The sequence below is a fragment of the Neofelis nebulosa genome, chromosome 1 (genome assembly GCF_028018385.1).
Source record: "Neofelis nebulosa isolate mNeoNeb1 chromosome 1, mNeoNeb1.pri, whole genome shotgun sequence".
NCBI lineage: Eukaryota > Metazoa > Chordata > Mammalia > Carnivora > Felidae > Neofelis > Neofelis nebulosa.
In genome coordinates, this window is record NC_080782.1 from 170322232 (window position 1) to 170345932 (window position 23701).

The following is a 23701-nucleotide window of genomic DNA, read 5'->3' on the forward strand; positions in this document are numbered from 1 at the left end:
TTGAGGTAAAAATCCCTCATTCTCTGAGAAATGAGAATAATTTACTTCACTTTGTCAGTGGATTGATTTATTTAATGAGTGGAACCAGGTTATGAGTTATTCTGTAATGTGAATAATGACTTTTCAATTCATCTTTATATTGAGCTGTGTTCTTATACTCTACTGAGTTACCTTAAATCTAGAAGAGAGTTCTTGTTTGAAATATGTCTTAAATGACAACTCATTTACAAACTGTTTTCTTATATTCAGAGTTGATGAGTTTTCAGTAAGAACAATTACTTCATCACTTAAAACTGAAGACAAGGAAGGTAACTTTGAAGATGGAGTTTCACCAACAGATGAAGTAATATGGTCAGGTACTAGTGAAAGTAAATATCAAGTAAGTTGCTCTAGTGAAAGTCGTATGCCATCTTCACATGGGACTAGCTCATCTTTGTCACTGTTTCACTCAGAAGTAAAGGAATTTTTTCTTAGCCATAGAGGATATGAAAATGAACACGAAACAGCACAATTTCCATCAAGGAAATTATTTGCAATATTGAAAACCAACAAAAATAAAAATCCAGCATTTTCTTCTGACTTTAACTTTTCAAGATGCTCTAGCATCTCTAGAGAAAGTGAAGGTCTAGATATGGCACCATGTCCTCCTGCCCACTTATTTCTTTCCAGAGACCAAGTCAGACTTCTGGAAGAAACTGTGAGAAATCAAATTCCTTTAAAACCCAAAACTATATTAGCGAGTAAAACTACTTATCCATACTCAAGACCTCAAGAGTCCTTGATTCAAAATCAACATTCTTTTGGAATGCATATTCCTACCCAAGCACAAGATTCTTTTCCAGTACAAAATGCTATTCAGAATCAAGGTTTTTATGAAGCCAGATTTACTAGTCAAGCCCAACAATTTGTTAACAACCAAGAATCAGTCAACAGCCAGCCTGATACCATGGCCAGATATTTTGCTCTGCCTCAAGATTTGATTAGGAAGCCATTTTCCAGCAGCACACAAGACTCCTTCCAGACCCAAGTTATGGGCAGAAGCCAACATTTGGTTAATGTCCCACATTCTGTTGAGACTCAACATTCAATCAAGGGCTTAGAGTCTGATAATAAACACTTACATGAGACCCAATATTCTTCTGTTTGGTTTGAAGATTCAAACCAGATTAAACATTTAACGCAGGGGCAAAATGCTATTTTTAAGAATGCCAGATTTCTAGTTTTAACTGTAAGTCCAAATTCATTTGCAGAAGGGATGCTCCAAATAAGGAGTGTAAAGCCAGAGGGCCAGAAACAAATTGCTTCTTCAGAATTAAACCAGTATTCTGTATATAGCTCAGTGCCTCTTTCACTTACCTTTAAAAGGCAGAAAAACTGGAGAAAAGCATTACACGGTAAAAGTAAACTTAGTCGCAAAGTTTCATCTCAAAAGTCGAAGAAACCAACAACTCCATGGGTATTTCAAATGTCAGTATGCCACACTTCAAAACCTGGCAAGTTAGGATGCAAGTATAATGCTAAGAAGAAAGAATTACATCCAAGGAAAGGTGTATCAGATATAGCTTTGCATCTTCTTTACTTTTCCAAGCTTGTTCCTCCTTATATTAAGAGGTATTCCAGAAAAAAACTAGTAGAAGTCATGCCAGGTGTAACAGGACGTAGACATTCTCTGCTGAAGCAAAACAAGTCACTAGATGCAGAGAATGTCAGTTGTGTGGGGTCTGTTGAGAAAAGAGGAACCTCAGGCAATGCTAAAAATGTAAAGCAGCATGGCAGAGAAAATGAAGGACAAAAAAACATCTCAGCAAAACTTCCATCCTGGCTAGAAGAGTCTTTCATGGTCAATACTTTTCCATTAAAAGCACCTTGTTCTTTATTAATAGAAACAAACTGGAAGAATAAACAGTCTCTTAAAGACCCAATTACACAAGAAAAAGAAATTGGTATTGCAGAGTTCCATGGCCCCAATAGTAAAAAAACATCTGACCTGCATATTCCAAAGCATGAGGCACCTTTAGAAGAAGCTATATCAGAACCTTGGCAAAAATTTGCTTCCTCTCCTGAAATGGAATCAAACAGAAGAATGAAAACACAGGAAGACCTAAAAAGTACAGAGAATTCCCATCTTCCACTTTCAAATGGAGAGGAGTTACCAACTAATTCGCCAGAAACACAAAGGTGCTTTCCAAACAGAAATATACAAAAGGAAAAAGATTTTCTGGAAATTGTTCTGGAGACTTCAGAGGTCAATTTGCTCATTTCACTAGGAACTAAAGAGCATAAAAGCAGTGAGCAAGTAGCAAGTGTAAAAACTCAAGAGAGTACAGAAGATACAGTTATGAAGGAAAAGAAACCATTAATCCTTCATGTGACAGAATGTGATGACCCAAGTGAAAGTGAGAGACTGCAATGTAACACGAGAAGCAACATAAATATGCAAGATAAAAGTATATTTGCAACGTTTCACAATGCCACTGACACTACCATTTCTGGGCCGCCTGATATGGAAATGCAGAGCAGATTAAAAGCCAAGACAGATACATCAACAGCAGGGTTTAGTTATTCAGTGGTAGAGCAAGAGAAATTACCAGATGAAAAGAAAGCATCGGATGCAAAATACATTGAGGAGAGATGTATTAAAAAGCCACAAGAACATGACAGAGAGGAAGAGGAACCAACTTTACAAGAAGCAGTTCCACAGCTGAAACAAGATTTCAGGGTCAGACTGCAACTAAAGCAGAAGCCTAAATATGTCAGATTTGAAATTAAACAGAGCAGTTCAGGTAGTAGAAAAAACCCAAATAAAGAGCAAGAGGTACAACCACAAACTCTTTCTACAGAAACAATTGTGGGGACTGGTTCATGCCCCACAATGGATCCATTTCAAGTTCAGGTAAAGCAAATCACGGACAGAACTACAGGCAGAGAGACTGCAGATGCGAAGAATCCTCTTACAGTGCTAGAGAACTCACCAGTGGGTGGTGTTTTAACTGATACAACAGAACGTGATGTCCCATTTGGTGGAAGCCCCAGAAAGATACCAGATGATCATATTGCGGAGGAAAAGGAAGACTTAAAACGAGTTTTCCCTGCAGCTGCCCTGGGGTTGTTCATCATCCGCTCACTTCCTTTATCGTCTTTCAAAAGGCAGAAAATCAGAAGAAAATGGTCAGGAGCAAAAACGGTACTCGGTCCCAAACTTGTTATGAAAGTAAAGAAGCCAGCAAATTTACTGATGCCTAATATCAGTAGGAATGGTATACCAAGTCTTAGGAGAAGATTGAGAGGCAATTTTAAAATCATAACTAAACAGATACTGCAAGATAAAATTGTGTCTGACATGCTTGTGAATGTTACTTACCCCCACATGTCTACTGTGCCTCGTATTAGAACGCACAGCAGACTCAATGCGGAGAATCCCGGCCATACCAAGCCAAACCAAGAGGAATCAGAGGATGAAAGGGAAGAAAAGCATTCCAATTTTATTAATAAAGGAAATGACTCTGGAAACACACTAGAAGAAGCTAAATTGCAAGATGAAATGAGAGGGGACCAAGCAGCTCGACCAGAAGCAGTCCTTCATGGTCCCTGGCACCTCAGATTGAATGCAAATCCCGAGAAGGAGTTCAAAACAGAGGAAGAAATGCCTCAACCAGTTACATCCGAAGAAAGTCTTGTGGAGTCTGTTTACACCCCAATAATGGATCTATTTCATGTTGAGAATATGAAGAAAAGCCTAGCAACACAAGCAGACTTAAAACGCACTGCAGATGTGGAGATACCTCTTCCGACATCAGGAAAATCAGTGATTGGAGACCCTTTAAACCAAACAAGAGAAAGTGATGTTTTAGATTATGGAAATGATACAAGGGAAATGGGTTACTTTTTTGCAGACACAAAGGCAGAACTACCAAAAGATTTACCAGCAATGTATTCAGAGACTTTTAATTGCCACATGCCTGTTTTAACTCACTCAAAAGTGAATAAAAACAGAGTACGATTCTCACACATAGAATGTCCAGTGAAGCCCAAGTCTGTACCAACGAATACAGTGAAGCCGTCAGTTTCACAAGTATTTAATAGCACAGGTCATAGAAAGAAATTGGACTCCGAGGCGAAGGCCAAGTTGGAGAAGATCAACCAAGCTAATGGATTGGTATATGACTTTATAAGTAGCCTTTTTTCTCCTATGCATAGCAGATTACAAGGAGAGACAAACAGCTTCTGTCACGCTCAGTTAAAGCAAGGGCAATTAGCAGAGGAAGTGAGACCACGGTATGTTGATTTCTTTGATAAGTGTAGTGCATTCCATGACCAAGAAGAAAAAGTGAAAGACAGAGAGGAAGTGGAGCAGAAAACATTGCTAGAGGCAGCTTCGCAGCATACCCAGCGTCTCTGGCCCGATGCATGTCAAGGGAAGGAGACCCACCTTGATGAACAGTACACAGCACTGGGCAGTTTAACACAGGAGCAAGATGCTCAGCACCAAACATGGTTTGCACAAACTGCCTTGCAGACTAGCCTCCAGATGGCTCCTAGAGAAGGCGAGGAACTCGAGAAACCCAGCCAAACAGAACATGCCATAACAGCCCCTATGGGTGCCGAGAGTCCACCTCCCAAAGCAGAGAACTCATCATTTGATAACATTTTCAACACCATGACAGAGTGTGACTTACCATCTGGTGGAAACCCGAAAAGGGTACTAGATTCTCACTTTGTGGAAAACAATTCAGAGTTACCAAAAGATTTGCAAGTGACGTGCCTGCATTCTTCTGGTTCTGTTGAGCCCTTTGTTTCTAAATCTGAAAGAAAGGAAAACACATTAGAATTAGCAAGGAAGCAAATAACAGCAAATCACAGATATAGAACTATTAGGGGAAAAAAGCCATCAGCTTCACATATGCTTAATGGCATGCAGAGCAAGGGACTGCAGTGCAATTTTAAAACAAAAAGGAAAAAGCCACAACAAAATAAAAACGCAGCAGATGCATTTCTCAATATCATTCAGTCCTGGGTGCCTATTTTGCCCAACACCAAAATGAGTAGTGGGTTAAATGTAGAGACAGATATGCAGAGGGTAACAGGACTTGATTATATGCAGCTAATGCAAGAGAAATTGCTAAATGGAGGAAAAGTATGTTGCCCGGATCATATTGTGAGTACCTTATCCAACAGTATGAAAGATGGGAAAGAGGAGGAAGGAAAACATGAAGTGTCACCAGCTCCACAGAATAGCCAAAGCTTCATATTCAATGCGTATCAGAAGGAGAATTTTGACCTTGTCCAATCAGATGAGGAGCTGAAACAACCACGAAGTCGCAATCTTCAGGTACAACCACAAATGCATGGTACACAAACTGTTTTAAGTTATGCTTCATGCCCCATACTGGATCAGCTTCAATTTGGAGAGCTAGAGAGTTACGCTGGGTTTTCACCTCCTAAGTCAGAGGAAGTGAAGAATGATGAGATCGTTTTTTCTGCAAGAGAACATGGTGTCCCATCTGACGCAAATCACCAAAAGGAACAGGCTGGTGGTGTTGAAAAGAAAGACACAGTGACTTTTGATTTCTGCCTACCTGCTTTATCTACACCCCAGAGAAACTTCAAATATTCAGACAAGAAAACCTCAGTGAATACCAAATATGGACTTTTAAAGGCAAAGAAACGGTCAGTTTCAAACATATTCAATATCAAGGGTGCTGTTAGCCCAAACCATAGAAAAGAATTGGGATGTAACCCTACAACCAAAATGAAAGAGGTGCATCACGGAGAAAAAATGGCAGCTAAAATGTATTCTTTCATGACTATTACACCTGACATTAATACGTATAACAAGATAGAAAGAGAAAAAGATATGTTAGGAGAAAGAAGTCTCAGGGCTAAACAAGTAAAGCAAGCAACATCACCACTGGAAGGGAATATTACTTCAGATGACACCAAAGAAAACAGTGTTCAAGATGAGGAGGAAGAAACTGGTGACCAGGAGATATTAAAAGTAATTTCACAGCACAGCACACATTTCAAATTCTGTTCAGGCCAGAGGGAGGAGCTTGACCTTCATCAATCAGAAAACCAAGGAAGTGGGAAAATTCTCTTTGTTATAGAACAAGACATCCCACAACAAATGCAGCCTACAGATTCCATGCTGGGAGAGAAGCCAAATAAAAGCCACCATCCACAAAATGGTGCAATATATATAGCAAGTTCAAAGCTTCCTCCTCTAAAGTCAAAGGACTCACTAATTGGTCAAGTTTTAGTGGATACAGTGAAGGGTGGTGTCCCAAGTGTTGGGAGCCATATGGGGGAACTGTACCATCATGGTAAAGAGGAAAATGCAGAGTTTAAAAAAAATCTAGAAGCAACTGTCCTGGAGTATTCGGAGGTCTCCACGCCTGATCTGTCTGAATCGAAAAGGCAGAGAAAGACATTTACATGTAGAGCCTTAAAAAATCAAATGAGTCCCAAATGTGTAATTATGAAGGCAAGGAAAACGCCAATTTCAACAATATTTAGTATCTCAGGGAATGGTTGTCTAAAAAACTTACCTCCAAAGACCCTGAAATCACAGAACATTGACTTTTTAATTCATACAAAGTGCTCTGGGGTACCGGAAGATCTTATTGCAGAGAAAAAAGAAGGATTAGCACAAGAATTTCCAGCAACGATTCTGGAATCTTTGGATTTATCCACACTTGCTTTACCTGCATTGAAAAGAAGGAGAAACCATTTAAAATATATAGAGAAGAGAAAGAAAATGAGTCTCAAATGGGTAACTTTGAAGACAAAAAAGCCACCAATTTCCCAGACACTTCGCATCACAAAACGTGGTATTCCAAGCCATAGAAGACAATTCAAATGCAACTTCAGTATCATGATGAAACAAGGTAAATCAGTGGCAGACAAAACCCTAAATGCCGTCTCCTCTCCCATGCCTGTTTCACTTGACATGAAAATGCATAACAGAATAAAAGCAGAGTCAGATGTGTTGTGGACAATGAGATTTAGTCACGAACGGCAACAGCAAGAGCTGTCACCAGATGGAGAGAGAGCCAGCGGGGCCTTTTCCAGTGACAAGAGGGGCTGTGCCTCCAGGGGCATGAAGGAGGTCAAAGGCCAACGTGAAGAAGCAGCCCCACGGAGTCCTCAGCACTTCAGTTCCATCACTGGTAAAATGGAGGAGCCTCGCTGTGTGAGATCAGACCTAGAACTGGAGAATTCAGCAAGGAAAAAAATCCCAGAACCACTTAACACAGCTCAGGAGCAGCAGCAACAAACACTTTTCACACAAAGCGTGTTGCATTGTGTTTCCTGCACTATCTTGAATTCACTTCCAGTTGAGAAGCTACCAAAAAGAACGAAAGCACAGAAAGGCTTGAAATATGCAAAGAGCCCAAAGCTTTTATCTCCGGACCTAGGGAAATCTGTTCATGAATCTTTAATTATTACAACACAGAGTGACATCCCATCTGAAAGAGGCCCTAGAAAGGAACTTGCTAGACCTATTCCAGAAGGGAAGAGAAGATTGCAAAAGGATTTACAAGGGAGAACCTTGAAGTTTTTGGATTTCTCCACTCCAGCTTCATCTGATTTTAGAGGGTGGAGAAAGACACCACAAATCCCCAAATCTAGAACGGGGAAAGCACAGATGGCATCAATTTTAAAGACAATCCACATCACTAGCTCTGCAGCTCTTAGCCATGGAAAGGAACAGGACTGCATCTTGGAAAACATGGCCCCAGAAATATCTCAAGGTATGTCAGATATATTTACGAATACCTACCTTTCACATACACCCGTTTCACCTGCCATCAAAACGCATCAAAAAATAAAAGCAAAGAAAGACCCACTAAGGAATAAAAGCAGTATTTCACAGCTAGAACAACATGAAGGGGAAAAACTGTGTCCATATTCCTCTAATAATGGGAGCAACTCAAGCAGCACATCAGAATCAAGACGGCAAAGTGGGAAAGAAAGAGAGGGTGTTGGAGTTTTATTCGAGGCAGGTCTACATTTCCTGTGTAGTACAGGAAGGAGAAAAGATCAAAATATGTTTATTACAGAGCAGGAAGTACAGCGACAGACAGTGGTTTCAGAAAATAAATTGGAGTCTACTTGTCCTCCTCTGATTCCACTTCACATTCAAGAGCTGAGGAAGAACATCCCGCCACAAAAAGACATACCACATAGACTCGGTCAAAAGATTCCATGTCCAAAATCAGGGACAGCACTGTTGGACTACTTTTCAACTGATGGAGCAGAGTGTAGTGCCAAATCTGATGCGAGCCCTGCAAGGAAGCTGGATGTTCACATGGCAGTTTCCCTACGACCTGAAGACAAGGGGGAAGGCATAAAAACTCACAAAGTAGTGAAGCACAGAGTTGATCAAAATATTCCGCCTACCAAATCAGGAAACTCAGTGCTTGGAGATCCTGGTGATGGAAGCTCTAGGAGGAAAATGAATGGTCGCATTGCCAGAAAACATAGAGAGTTGCACAGAGATTTACTAACAACGTCCACAACATCCGTTTTCTCTGACTCTATAAGGCAGGAAAAGGTATTAAAGTTTCCAGGAAGGAAAAATCTCACGGGTCCCAAATGTGTAACCATGAAGGCAAAGAAGCCGCTTTGTTCACAGATGCTTCATATCACTAAGCATGATAATCTCTACTGTAGAAAGGAACAGGACTGCAACTTAAAATCTTCAATAAAAGACAAGCAACAAAATAAAAGTATAGCTAATGCATTTTTGTCTCCCGCACCTTTTTCAGCTGATAACAAAATAGATATCGAAATGCAGAGCACATCAAAAGCAGAGACAGATCAACTAAGAGTAAATCTGCACAGCCATATCCCTGCAAAGCAAAGGAAATCACCATGTGATAGGGAAGCATGGAACCAGGCCAGCTCAACTGATATGCAAAACAGATCAAGCAAGACAATGAAAATGAATGTGCAACATGAAAAGGAAGAGGAAAATATCCAAAGAATGTTATTGGATTCAGTTCCACACTGTGGGCAACACCACCGCTTCAGCGCCGATCAAATGAAAAATCCTGGTTCTTCCCAATCAACACCTGAACTGAATAATTCAGAAGTCAGAAGGACTTGGAATTTGCCTTGGACAGCACAAAAGATGAGACAAGAAGAATGCTTTAGAGAAACCGTTTCGGAGCCTGTTTCTAGACACATGATGACTTTTCTTCAATTTGAAACAGAGAAAAAAGGTCTTTCTGCTCAAGAAGGAATAAAATGTATGGAACGTGTAAAGACTCCATTGCCAAAAGCAAGGAAATCAGAGACCGCTTCAATACAATGTGGCACTCTATGGGATAGAAATCCTAGGAGACATTGGGATAGTCCTATCTCGGGGAAGAAGGCATGGAATCAAAATGACTTAGTGAGAACAGTCTTAAAACCTTCAAATTTTTCCAGCCTTGATTCATCGGTACCCAAAAGCCAGAGCTATGCATTGGAGTTTGTAAGCAAGAGAAGTATAGTAAGTTCCAAGCATGTAACTTTGAAGGCAAAGAAACGACCAAGTTCACAATTGCTTAATACCACAAGGTGTATTACAGGAAGCCATAGAAAGAAAAAGGGGTGCACATTTCAGTACAAGATGAAAGGGAGACAGTGGATTGAAAGTGTTGTAGAGGCGTTACTCCCTGCTGCTGAGGGAACTGAGATTCCACCATCCAAGACAGTGACTGATAAACACTCATTCAATACAATAGCAAGGAGCACCATATATAACAGAACACTTCACAAAAATCTGCGTGGTCATATTACAGAAGAAAAGGCAGAGTTAGGGGAAAACTCTGCCACAACTTTCTTGGGGCCTTTAGATTTCTTCACACCTATTTTATCTGACCCTGAGAAAAACACAGTACAGTTATTAGAAGAGAAAATCACCTTGAATATCAACTGTTCAACTATGAAGAAAAAGGAGCTGGCAATTTCACAAATACTTAAGATCAGAAGGCAGTTTACCACAAAATACAGGAATAAACCTGGATCCCATTTAAAAACGAAAACGAAACAGATGAGGCAGGATAAAAATGTGGCTAACACATTTCCAAATACCATTGACTTCACACCGGATACCCCTGACCTTAGAAGGCAGAGCAGATTGAAAACAGGGATTGACAGAGGATCACAGTTCTGTCACACACAGCCAACACATACAGAGCTGCCAACCGAAGGGCTAGTGATTTCACAACCGCTTCATGCTACCAGTCGTGCTGCTTTAAGCAATAATGAGCGACAGGAAAAGAAGATAGGCACGAAGAGAGAGAAAACTGTATTACGTGTGGACCTCAAATCCGTATATGATTCCATGCCTATTTTTTCACACATAAAAATGGAGCCGTCACCTAGTACCTGGGGTATCTCTGAAGAGTCTTCTGAAAAGGGAAATGCCCTAAGCAAAGCAAATGCTAGCTCTGCTTATGCCTGCACACCTGTGTATCTTCAAATTGTAAAACATAAAGCTATGGCAAAAACAGCAGATGTGAAAAACAGTATGCATACCAAACGGATAAAATTGAAAGCAAAGAAGCTACCTGTTTCCCAGCTGTGTCATACTATAGGATGTAGGACCAGAAGAAACAAAAAGGAACAGACATGTAACATGGAGAAGCAGAAGAGGGAGTTCTGGCAAGATAAAACTGTAACAGATGTACTTCTGAGCACTATTTGTGATTCTGGATCTGTTCCATCTCAAATTAAACAGTTTACAGAAGTAAAAAGGGAGAAAGACAGGCCAAAAAAGCCCCTTTACACTCCTCCCCAGCGAAAGCTAGAGAAATCACTAAGCCAAAGAAAAATGTCATCTTCAGAGTCCACTGATATTAAGAATACTATATCAAGAAATATCAAAACACTGAAACAATGCATTAGAGCGCAAAAAGAAAATTGCCAAGCTCTTTTACTAGACATTCTCCCTCAATGTAGAGATCAGTTAGTGATTGGCCAACAAGTGAAGGAGCTTGACCCCATGAAAATAGGAGTAACGTTGGAAAGAGAAGTATACCCTGGTCTATCTTCCCAGAAGAGGGATATCGATTACCCTAGGTTCGATGCCCCAAGAGTTAAAAAACTTACAGGATGTGAATTCCTTGTTGCACAAAGAGTGAAGGAAGAAGACATAGACATGGTTGAACATGCGGTTTCAATTCCATGGGGGAGACAAGTATCAGAGAAAACCGATGCTTCATTAAGTTCAAAAGGACAGAACATATTTCTTACAGAGTTGAATGCTTCTCAACAGATGACTTGCAAGGAGCAAGAATTGCCAAAACAAGGAAGTGTTTCAGTGACAAATCTGGGGTCTGTTGCCTACCCCATTATGGAACCTTCTCATTTGGAAAACACAGGAAAGGTAGCTGAGGAAGAGATGTACACGAGCAAAAAAAATATTTCACATCTATTGGGAAGAGAAGATATAGAAGAAACTGATATCTTCCAAGGCTCAAAAGGACAGAAGTTTCTTTACACCAATCTGGTGGCCCAGCAAAATATATCTGCAGTGCAGAAAGGAGAGGTGGAGCCAGATGACCTTCCTGACAGTACTGTGGATTCTGTATCTTGTCCAAATAGGGATAATCATTTCCAGATAACACAGGTGGTAAATACAAGGAAGGAAGATGTAAGCATTCCTATAAATGTATATGTAAATCCATGGAGAAAAGAGCAATCACAAGTAACTGATAGTCCATTGAGATTAAATGAAAAGAAAATGATTTTTTCTGAAAAACTGAAGGCGAAGCAACTACACAGGTCTAACCAGAATAAAGAAAATATTCTGGAATCCATTTCTTCACGCATAGTGCATCAACTCCATAATAATAAGCTAAAGAAAAATGTCTCAGCAAAAGGAAGGAGTTCAAAAGTTTTGAGTTCAATGGTAGACGAAGCATCAAATAAAGCAGATACTCCAGTAGACCAACCTCCATGCTCAGAAGGAGTTGACTTGCACAACAGGAGAAGAAAAGAACCTCAAAAAGCAAGTACATGCAAGGCTCTTCCAACATCTGTTTCTTATTCCTTGACAGATGTCCTTCAGATGAAATTGCCGTGTGTAAAGGAAGTATTAAAGGCTCCAATGTACCACACTTCAAATACAGAAGGAATTGGCTTGCCTGTTGAGGGAAAAGAAGAAAAGCAACCAGAATGTATACACCAGATTTCTCCAAAACCTGCTTCTCACTCTTCGAGGGACATATTTCAGAGCAAGATGCCATGTAAAGAGAAGGCATCAAAAGAAGTAGTTAGCACCATGGATTACATTCCAAGTACAGAACAAATTGGCTCGTTCATTACAAGACAAGACAGCAAGGTGCGGGTAGGTAAAGGTAAGCCATGTATGAAACTGACAAGCTTGTGTGCTTCCTTACCATCTCTACCACATACTGATATGAATTCAAGAATAGAAGTAGGGCAAGGTAAGTCTGGAATACTAAAGAGCTGCCTTCTACCGCTAAAGTCCCAGGTATCATCAAGTGTCAGGAAAACACTATTTGCAAAGTCAATTAATAGAGATAGTTTAAGCCGTGTAATAGAATCAAAACATTTGCCACAGGGAAAAAAGGAAGATGGAGAAAATATAGTATATGTGAAAGACATCATGGGCCTCAAATGTGTCGCTTTTAAAGGAAAGAAAACACCTTTTAAATATATACTGCATGGAAAAGAGCCACAGTGGAATAACAAAGAACAAGAGGAAACGATGCAGAAAGATAAAAATGATCTAGACATGGTTCAGAATAAACACCATGCTTCCTTTCCTTCTTCACCGCACCTGGAATGGATGCCTGGAATAAAGGAGGTCCTCATGCGAGGAATTGCAGGGTTTTGTCTTCCATCACTGACACTCAAGGAATTATCTGATGCAATGGGAGTACGTGAGGAGCCAACTGATGATATTTTAAGCAGTATAAAAAAAGCAAAATATATGCCACGGAGAGATAGAGTAGAAATGGCTTTGGAAGAAATAGTGCAACCCAAAAGAATAGCTTTGAAGGTGAAACAGTCTCCAATCACACAGGAATTACAGTTGAATATCAAAGAAAATGAGAAAAACATGCAGGAACATAAAGATAATCAAGTTGGGATTCGGAACACATCTTGTATTTCCATCTCTTTTCCATCTTACTCAGAAGTGGACATAAGAATAACAGGGGAAGAAACCAGGCTAATAAAAAGAAGGTCCTCTTTTCTACAACCAGAACTCCAGGAATCATCAGATATAGAAAAAATAGCATACAAAGAGTCTGTTTATGGTGATATCTCAAGCAGCATAAATAAAGCCAAAGAACATATAATGCAGGAAGAAGAGGAGAGAGTAAAAAAGGAAGAAGTCATACCTTTCAGGGAAAAGAAATCCCCAATTTCACAGGAAACCCAGCTGGATATTGAAGAGCAAGAGACAAAGGTACAAAAAATTAAAGATGAGCCAAATGTCCTTGTGAGCAATACCAGCCCTTGCATAATTGCTCCTTCTCATTTAAAGTTGGGTACAAGAATTAAAATAGCAGACTCTCTAACTGAAGTTGCAAGATACTGTATTCCAGAACTATCACACCAGAAGTCATCAGATGCAGTGAAAAAAGCAAATAAAGAGTCCATTGATGACGATGCCACAAGTGATGTACAAGAAGCAAAAGACTATGTGCCACAGAAAGAAGAGAGTGATGTAGAGATATCAGCCGAGAGAGACGTGATGCATCCAAAAGATAAAGATTTAAAAAGAAAGCAAGCACTTTCACAGGACATACCACCGGGTCTTAAAGAGCAGGTGAACGTGGATCCGGAAAGTGAAGAGCAGGGGAGAATGGAGGGAGGAGGTAAAGGTGAACGGGAAGTGGTTCTGCCAACACATGGGGCTTCTGAATCTTCTCTAAGTCACCATGAATTGGACACAAGAATAGAAGGAGAGGAAGACAGCCAAGGAATAACAAGACCTGCCGTTTCACAACTACAGTTACAGAAATCATTTGAGGCAGGGAAAACAGCATATACAAAGTCAACTGGGGATGATATCTCAAAGGATCTAAGAGTAGTGCAAGAGTATGAGCCAGAGAAAGGAAAAGATGGAAGAAAAATAGTAAATATGAAATATCTAATGTATCCCAAAGGCACAACTTCCAAGGAAAAGGTATTACCACTCCCACATGTACTCTATACCTCTGGGAGCTGTGGCTCCCAAATTGTAGAAGTACAGACAAACATGAAGGAAAAATTAGGAAACCTACAGGAAAGAAGCAAACTAGATAAGCTTCTGACAAGAACTTCTCTACTTCCATTTAAGTTAAACAAAGGTATAGGAGGCAAGGAAGAGAAAGAAGGAGTAACAAGACCCTCTCTTCCACCCTCATGGCACAAGGAATCATCACATGCCGAGGAATTAAAATATACAGTACCACCTTTGAATGGCATCACAAGCAGTTCAAAAAGAACAGAATACATGACACAGACAGAAGAGGAGAAAGCAAATACTTTTGAGGAAGACATAATGCACCCCAGGTACATAGCTTTGAGGGCAAAGAAATCACCCCTTTTCCTTATACTCAAAACAAAGAAACTGCAAGTCAACATCAAAGAACAAGGGGAAGTGGGGCAAGAAGATAACGAGGACACTGTTGTGCTTCTGAGCAGAATTCATCCTTTCATCACTTCTTCAACTCATCTTAAGTGGGACACAATAAAAGATGAGGAGGGTGAGCCAGGAATAATAAGAAATGATGTGCCACATCTTGAGCTCCAAGAATCATTGCCTTCAGGGAGAATGGCACCTACAGAGTCATCTGATAGCCGTGTGATACAAGAAGAACAACACCCACGACAGGAAGAAAGGAACAGAGTACAAACAGAAGCCACAGATGGCTCAATGCGGCCCAGTGGCACAGATTGTAAGGCAAAGATATCACCACCTCCTCCTGTGTTCAGGGTTACTGAGCACAGTGCTTTGAACAACAGAAAGGAACCACAGTGGAGCATGACGGAGAAAGCAGAACAAGAGCAGCAAAGAACAGGTGACCCTGATGTGGCTCGGACAAAAACTCCTCCTTCCACACCTTCCCCACCTCACCACAGTTTGGACACAAGAACCAAAGAAAACAAGGACTCACTTGCAATGATAGGATGCTCTCCTTCACAATTGCTGTGCCCTGAGTCATCAGATGCAGGAAAACCCAGACATGCAGATTCCAATGAGGGCATTGGCTCATTTGATGTAATAATAAAAATTAATCAGCCTATGCCATATACAAAGGTAAAGAACAGAGTAAAAATAAAAGATGGGGAAGGTAGAAGATTCCCAAAAATAATCACTTTGAGAGCACAGATATCCTCACTTCTACATCTATCCAGTAGAAAGAGACTACCTTTGTATATTAAAGAGCAAGGGAAAGAAGTGCAAGAAGGCAAAAGTGAACCAGAAATGGTTCTGAAGGAAGCCTGTGCCTCCTTGCCTTCTCCATCTTACCTGAAATGGAACGGGCAAATGAATGAAAAGGAAGACACATTAGAAAAAACACACTTCACTTTTCCACCATCAAAGATTCAGGATCCATCCAATTCAGGCAAAGAAGCATATACTAAGTCATTTTATGGTGATCTAAAAGAGAAGGATAGACTCAAAATAGATATTGAAGACAAAATGGCCCCAAGATGTATGGCTCTGAAGGCAAAGGAAGTACCCCTTTCACATATACTAGATACCAAAAAATTGCAGTGGAAAATGAAAGAGCAAGAGAGAAAGATGCAGAAAAAGAAAAATGACCTCGTTGAAAATCTGGGAAACATCTGTACTTCTTTACTGACTCTACCATATCTTAAATTTGGCAAAACAGAAGGAGAGGGGTACCTGATAAGAATTACAAATGTGCCTCTCCCACAACTACAGTCCAAGGAATCACTAGATGCAGTGAAAACAGCATATGCAGAAACAACTGATGGAGAACTTTCAAATGATGTAAAAGAATTAAAAGAACACACGTTACAGAAAGAAGTGAGAGATGGAGAGAAAAACATGGAGATGAATAGTACAGTGGCTCCCAGTGATAGGCATTTAAAAGAAAAGAGATCACCTATTTTACTTAGATACAATCTAAGTGACCATCCGTGGAAAACTAAAGACCAAGAGGGAATGGCTCAGGAAGGTCAGCGTGAGCCAGGTGGTACAATACCAACTAAGACTTGTACTTGTACTTGTAGATCTTCCCTACTTCACCTTTACAAGAATCCCAGATGTGAGAAAAAGAGAATGGCCATATTAACAAGATCCTCTCTTTCCCCAGTCAACTTCCAGGAATCATCAGATTCTGAAGATGTGGAAAGTGTAGAGCCAACTGCTAGAGATATTTTAATCAGTCCACAAAAAGGAAAAGATCAGATGCCCCAGAACAAGGAGGGGGATGGAGTAGAAACAGTAAACCTCATGTTCCCCAAACATCAAGAAAAGAAGATACAAGGAAGTAAAGATGAACCAGGTGTGGTTCTGGCCAACACTTCCTCTCCATCTTCATCTCTCCCTCTCCTCCAATTGGATAAAGAAATACAGGTAGATGATGAAATGTTAGTAGCTACAAGGTCTGTTGTGCAGAGAGTATCAAATGCCAGAGAAATAGTACATACAGAAGCAATTGGTGGTGATGTCTTTCAAGATAGTCAAAATGCGAAACAATGTATGCCTCAGGAAGAGGAGCAGGACAGAGAAAAAACAAATATGAAAAGTATGGCGCATATCACAGATATAATCTTGAAGTCAAAGAAATCACCTCCTTCACGTATGCTCCATAGAACAGAATTGCATCTAATCATTGGAGGGCAAGAACCAAAGAAACATGAAGGTCAAAGTAAACCACCCTGTACAGTGCTCAGAAAAATTTATGTTTCCAAACATTCAGCCAACCCTACATTAGATAAAGGTACACAAGTAAATGAAAAAATGCTTGGAATTAGAAGGCCCTCTCTACTTCCATGCATGCTTTCAGCATTATCAGGTGCAGGGCCAATTCGTGATGTAAGAGAAAGAAAACAACATATGTCACAGAAAGAAAAAAAGTATGAAGTGAAAACAGTTGATATGAGGATTAGGATGCAGCGCAAAGAGGCCAGGATTTCATCAATTTCCCATATCTTTAACACAAAGGAATTTGTGTTGAATATTAAAGAACAAAAGGAAAATATGTGCAAAGGTAAAGATGAGCTACCTATAGTTCTGACAAGGACTTTTCTTTCCATCCCATCAGCACCTGCCCTTTATCTAGACTCAGGGAACAAAATAGACAAAGATGTACCAGGAGCTACAGGATCCTCTCCTCTCCAGCAAAATCTCCAGGAATCATCAGATACCCAGAAAACAGCAATTACAGAGGTAGTTGCTGGTGATAGTGAAATCGTTGTGAAGAAAGTCAAACACTCTGTGCCACAAGAAGAGACAGTGCAACAGTGGACATCCAACTTCATGGTCAGTGTACAGCGAAGGAATGAACCTCCACGAGTCAAATCTGAAGGAGACTTGAGTCTGTTAGTTTTAAATTCACAGCATGAGGACATTTATTTAACAGGATTTCGTACCATAAGTGGGAAAAGGCTGGAATATTTCTTTACAGGGCAAGAGGCTCTACCAGAAAAATACAAAACAGAAACTTTTACTACGTTTCTTTCCTACCCCACAAAGGATCCAGCTAAGATGGCCAACCTGAAGAAAGAAACTGAAATAATGGATGATTTAAACCATGAAAGGAGTCCTAAGAGTTTAGTTTCACCACCAAGGAAAATATCCAAGGAAATATATGTCACATTTGGTACCCCTGTATGTGCAAAAGGATTTTCTGTTTCAGAGCAAGATGCCCCCCAACAAAAAACGTTATCCAAGGCATCTCCAGGATCTGGAAATTCATACACATCTGATAAGCCAGAGAAAGAGGTACAAAATCATGATAAAATGAGCAAAATGCCCTCTTCCAAAGCATTAGCCCTACAGACAAAGGGATCGCTTGAGAAAATGAATATCACAGAGTCAGATACTCCCCCAATTATAGAAGAACAAGAGATTGTTGTGAAAAAGCAAGTGGTGTTACAGTCTGAAAGGGGACAAAAGACCTGCCTGGATTCCAGCCTTTCTCTTAAACTCCCACTTAAAGATGGAAGGCAGAAGACGCAATTGGAAACAGATGTATGCAAGCAAACTATGGTGTACCCCAGAATACAAATACTACCAGGAACACATGTGGATATTACAGTGTTTGATACCCTCGGAGGGAAAAAAGAGCAGGCATTGCTGGTGCCAGAACAAAAGGAATGCATTCTAGAATCAGGTCAGAAGCCTCTTCCCTCCCACTGGACTTTTCCAGTTCAATCTGAAGATCTGGAAGGAAAAAATAAAATGGACACCAGTACTATTATAAATCTGGAGCAAAAAACATTAGAACTGGAAGAAGGGGAATTAAAAATAGACACAAACATAGCTATCTGTCTGGAAAAGGACAAAACAGAAATGCACAAACACATCATTGTCAGTCTAGAGGAGAACTTAAAAAGGGACACAAATAATGTTGTAAATGGGAGTACTCCATCTCCAAAGGCAGAGGAGTCTCAAATTAACACTCAGGTGATCACTCGTATAGGAAACAGCTGCCCAATCAAGCAAAAACATAAAAAGGACCTAGAAGTCCCTGGTGCAAAACAAAATATTCAGCCACGAAAAATGTTTCAAAAACATATTCTGGATTCATTTTATGCCTACGTTCCTCTTTCTCTCAAGTTTGAAGGCCGGAAAGGCAGATTAACAATAGCAGATTTGAAGAGAGAACTGAGCCCCAAATATTTAACTATGAAAATCCAAAATCACCCAATTTCACAGATTCTTAATAACACAGGACGTGGTATTCCAAGCAATAGAAAGAAATTAGAGTATGACTTCAGCGGACCAAAGAAAACAGTTTTGTGGCGTGAAGATACTTCAGGAATATGTATCAGAAGTCTTTCTATTTCCACGGTGAATTCATCTCAGACTGAAGAAACAGCAGAATCTGAGACAAACCTAGAAAGAGAAAAGATACTCTGTCTTTCTGAATTCCAACAGAAATCACCAAGCACTAGTGACATTAAGAGGAACAGTTCAAGCATTGTAAAAGAAGGGTGTCCTCCCTTCTCCCCACTGTCAAAATCAGAAACAAACCTCAGCCGTGAAGCAAAGGAAAACATTTTGATTCCACAAACAAAAGAAGAAAACGTTGTTCCGGGGCCTGATAGCTCAAGGATCATAAAGGAACCCTACTTGCTTATGACTGCGGAAGAAGAAAAGGCACCAAAACCCATTCTGACGCCCACAGAGTGTCCACTCATGTCTGATGATCCAAAGGACAGTGTAGAAACCCACATGGAAAGTACCCTAAGCATGAATATTTCCCCCCCAGGAGTAGAAGAAACACAACATGGGGCTGAGCTACTCGATATCATGGGGTGTGCCTCGCCACCAGAACAGGGGGATCAGAGTGAACCTATCCAGGACACAACGACACCAAAGGTCCAGCAACAAAAAACTTTTCCAGGAAGTGGGCCTGTACCATCCCAAGTTAAAAGTAATGAAATAAAAGTAGTGGCAGAAAGGGCAAGTGCTGAAAGTTTACTTCCTCTTTATGAAGCAGTTAAAAATATCTTGGAATCCCAGATAAAAAACATGATTCAGGACAAAATTTGTGAGGATATACTGGAAAAAATAAAAGCTCATAAGCCTGATGCTTGGAAGTCACCATCTTTTGCAGGAAGTCCAGATACAACATCCACAACAAAACCTCCCACATTGCAGCCAAAACTCATTTTGGAACGTCTTCTTCCCAAAGAAAACAATAAGCTCACTAATCATTTAGAGTCAAAAGCATTTGAAATAAGACTGAATCTGATACCAGAGATAGCAAAAAAATCTTTCCACAAGTTCAACTTTTATCTAAAACAGTCTATTTCAGAACATAACAGTTGGAGGCTATATCCAAGACATAAAAAAATGTGCTTTTTGTCTCTAGAAGGGATTGATGGTACAGAACCTAATTTAAATCAGAAATACCCCAAGGATTCACCTCCTGTCCGCTGTATGAAGACATTGATTGTCAATGTTTCAAGTGATGGTAAAGAGATCATTGCAAACCGAAAGAGTATTAGAAAGCTAGAAAGTGGAGCATCTTCAGCGACTTCTGCTAATGAGATGCCATTGACTCCTATTCTTCCGAACTACTCAGCAGAAGAAAAAGACAAACTTTTCGTACACTTTTCTATAAAAACATTAGAGATTCAAATGACAGCCTTTCCCAGAATTGTAAGAGAATCCTACACAATGGCCAATGCTCAGAATACAAAGAAACCTTTATCTAAATTTGTTAATTCTGGTACCAAAGTACCAAAACGAAAAAACAAAATTTTGTTACTTTTCGAGGAAAAATCTCTTCATCAAATAGATCTTGATTTGCAATACAAATACCTTCATTTTCTCCTGGGGCTTCCAGTCAAAAGTATGTTCCCTAAACCAAATGCACTTCCCAAACATATCCTGAAGTTAAACACAGTTGCAATTTGTAAAAATAGAGATTACAGGGGAGAAAGCGGTGGTGGTCTTTGCATTGACACAGAACCGTTAGAACACCACATCTCTTCCGAAAAGCAAAGTCCCCATGAAAACTCATCACTGATGAAAAAATTCCTCAAGCCAACCCATGTGTGTGCTTCTAACGCTGATCAACAGGGCACAGCTCAGAAAGATAGTACAGTTCTTTCAGAGTTAAAGTCTCATGTGACTCCAGAAAAAGATAAACAATGTCATGTGTGGTTTCAAGAAACAAATACGTATAAATATTTTGATCCAAAGACTCAGGAAAGTGCTCCCCATTTAGTTGATTCCCATTCAATTCCGATTTCTGAAGATTCTGCTGAGAGTCAGACAAATATTGAGAGTCTAGCCAACTTGGAGGCATGCTCAGCTCTTGAAGTATATGGGAGCAAAGAATGTATGTTCTTAGAAGCAAACCCATATTTAAGTCAGGAATCCCAAAACATTCTGTTTGAATTACAGAAAGGCATTCCTTTGGAAAATCTCTACAAGATGAGAAAAAGCAAAACTAATTTGAAACCATTTTACAGGGAATATTCAGGTTCCCATCATGGTGTCAGAGGCTGTAGAAAACATTCCTCAATTGTGACACCTTCTTATGAATCCCACAAAAGCAGGAAATACGGGTCATCTGACACAACGCCATTTCCTGACTGGTTGTGCTATGGTTCATTAAATACTGTAGACGTTCCATCTAGCTCATCTTCTGTTCCATTCAGTGAAGGGAAGTCTTCATGGTCTGCAGGGCACAGAACCAACTACTCTTTAGTTCCCTTAACGGAATCAAATATCAAATTACATCTTGCAAAAAGCCAAGGCAAACCTTACAGTCATCTTGAAAGCAAAGAAAGAAAGAAGGCAAAGTTGGATTTATTTACAAAGAACAACCTTCATTGGGACTGTGATTACAGTTATACACAGAATAAAGAGAAATTCACAAGAAAGAAAAAAGTATGTAATTATGAGTCAGAAAGATTGAATCATTATGCAAGCAAACCTAAGTTATCATCAAAGCCTCATCAAGAGGATGTCTACTTCCATTCTGAAAGCAAACAAAACCAGCCATTTTTTTATGCCTGTATACCAGCAGATTCGCTGGAGACTATGCCTCAAACCATTCGCTGGACTATTCCCCCAAGAACTTTAAAGAAAACAAACTTCAGAGTTCCTCTGGTGGCAAAGATTTCAAGTTCATGCAATATATGGACTTCATCCAAAAAGCTCTTGGGGTCTCTCTTGGAGTCCTTCAGTCCAGTTCATCCAAATTGATATAACCATATCTAGATTCATCTGAAGTGGAAAGCTGGTTGTTATTGTGGTGTTCTGTGAAAAATAAAATCAGATAAAGTCAAACGGTCTTTTCATGAAGTGTCTTCTAAACCGGTAATGTTTTATTTCTTTGGTAGATTTGCACAACTGTTCTGGACGGATGGGGTGGAAAAGCAGATGACTTTGGGCTTGATCCCACCATGCAGTGGGGTCTCCTTTTAGTTTATGCTGCCTTCCTCATAATCACACAGGAGAGGACGCTCTCTTCCTATCCCATACCAGTGACTGAGGATGAGTTGAAGGACATGGAGCCTATAAATGAGATTGGGAGAGAATGACCAGAAAGTTGGGACTGCACAGAGGGAGAGAGTTTTTTATATAGCAGTGAGGGTTCAGTAATGTCAGATGTCACGAAATACGGGAGTAAATGCTGATTTTGCGAAGCCAGATTCCTGTGATGACTTTGTCCTCCTTCTGGACCTCAGCAGCAGCTCATTGACCTACATGTGATCACTATCTGCCATCAGGAGGGGGGCGGGCATCAAATCATACTGGGCCCTCGCTCCGGAGCATTGCCACTGTGCAGGAACATCCTCCAGGAGGGGCAGGAAGCCATTCTGCAGCACTACCAGGGGAAGGGAGACTACCTCCCAGTGTACTTGTACTACCCGCCTTCCTACCACTGCCTGCACACGCACTTCACCGCCCTGGGCTTCACGTCCCCTGGCTCAGGGGCACAGCAGGCTCACCTGATGGTGGAGGTGACTGAGAACCTGGACTGTAATGCCAACAGCAGACCTTACCTTTGCCCTTGGGGCTGATGACCCCTGCTTGAACTCTTGCAGGAGGTCCAGAAAACCCAGGTCAACCAGGGGCTGGGGGGAGAACACTACAGATCGGTGGCATTGGGGTGGGGGTGGGGCAGCAAGAATTTTAGCAACAAGTGAATATTTTAAAAATGTATTTTGTACTGGCTTATTCCTAGTATGTGAATAAAGTACGGGTCTCATTCAGAAAATAAATTTGGGGGGGGGGCTCATAAATATTCCATAATGCCAATCATTTTATTATTAAATGACAAGACAGATGACAGTTTTTCATATCACCATTACATTAATGCCAGGAATAGCAATGCCTCCTTTATTGTAAATGCTACTTGATCTTTTTAAAACATATATTTACTATACTTGGAATATTTGGGCATGATTAATAGAATAAACAACTAGAAAGTATTCCATTTTTTTTTTTACTAAGCAAAGTACATAGTTTTATACAATTTACACACAAGTTTTAATGTTAGCAATAGAAATAATGAAATTATTTCACTTGTTGATATTTAACAATAAAAAGGACTTTAACTCTGAAGACATGCCCTACAACCATACAGTAGACTTTGTCATCAATATGAGAGTCTTGGTATCTGATATGAGTTATGTCCGTGGGGTTTGACAATCAGATGGAATATATCAGTACTTATTATAGAAAATTTTGAGCACACACACACACACAAGAAAACAAAATAGTATGATGTACTTCTAGGTACCCTTCACCTAGCCCTCAAACTTTAACCTGGAGCCAAACCTGCCTTATCTACTTCTCGTCCACTTCTCCATGAGTATTTTGACACAAATCACAGACATATAATTTTATCTATGAATATTTTCTATATCTGTATAAGGTAACTATTTTGTAACATAACCATCTCACATCTTAAAAGCTAACACTGATGTCTTCATATCAAATATTCAGTCAGAAGATTTTCAATTATTTCATGATGTCATTTCCTAAGTTGGTTTGAATTGGGATATAAAGAAAGTCACACTTTGT

The 23701-nt window shown here is 40.0% G+C and overlaps 1 protein-coding gene and 1 long non-coding RNA gene across 3 annotated transcripts in view; one reads left to right on the forward strand and one right to left on the reverse strand.

Moving 5' to 3' along the window:
• Positions 1-21958, forward strand: part of CCDC168 (coiled-coil domain containing 168) — a 29354-nt gene extending 7396 nt beyond the window's left edge. Inside the window, exon 4 of the mRNA XM_058743286.1 lies at positions 250-21958. Within this exon, the coding sequence (XP_058599269.1) occupies positions 250-21874 (21625 nt within the window). The 3' untranslated portion in view covers positions 21875-21958. The remainder of the gene's footprint in view (positions 1-249) is intronic.
• The window catches only part of LOC131519843 (uncharacterized), a 57659-nt gene continuing 35348 nt past the window's right edge, over positions 1391-23701 (reverse strand). Inside the window, exons 2-4 of one of the 2 annotated variants that reach the window (XR_009265828.1) lie at positions 6546-6701; positions 4677-4802; positions 1391-1490 (exon numbers count right to left, since the gene is read on the reverse strand). This is a non-coding gene — a long non-coding RNA (uncharacterized LOC131519843). Of the gene's footprint in view, positions 1491-1986; positions 2061-4676; positions 4803-6545; positions 6702-23701 lie in introns of those variants that run through there. The other variant, XR_009265830.1, reaches the window with a different exon arrangement.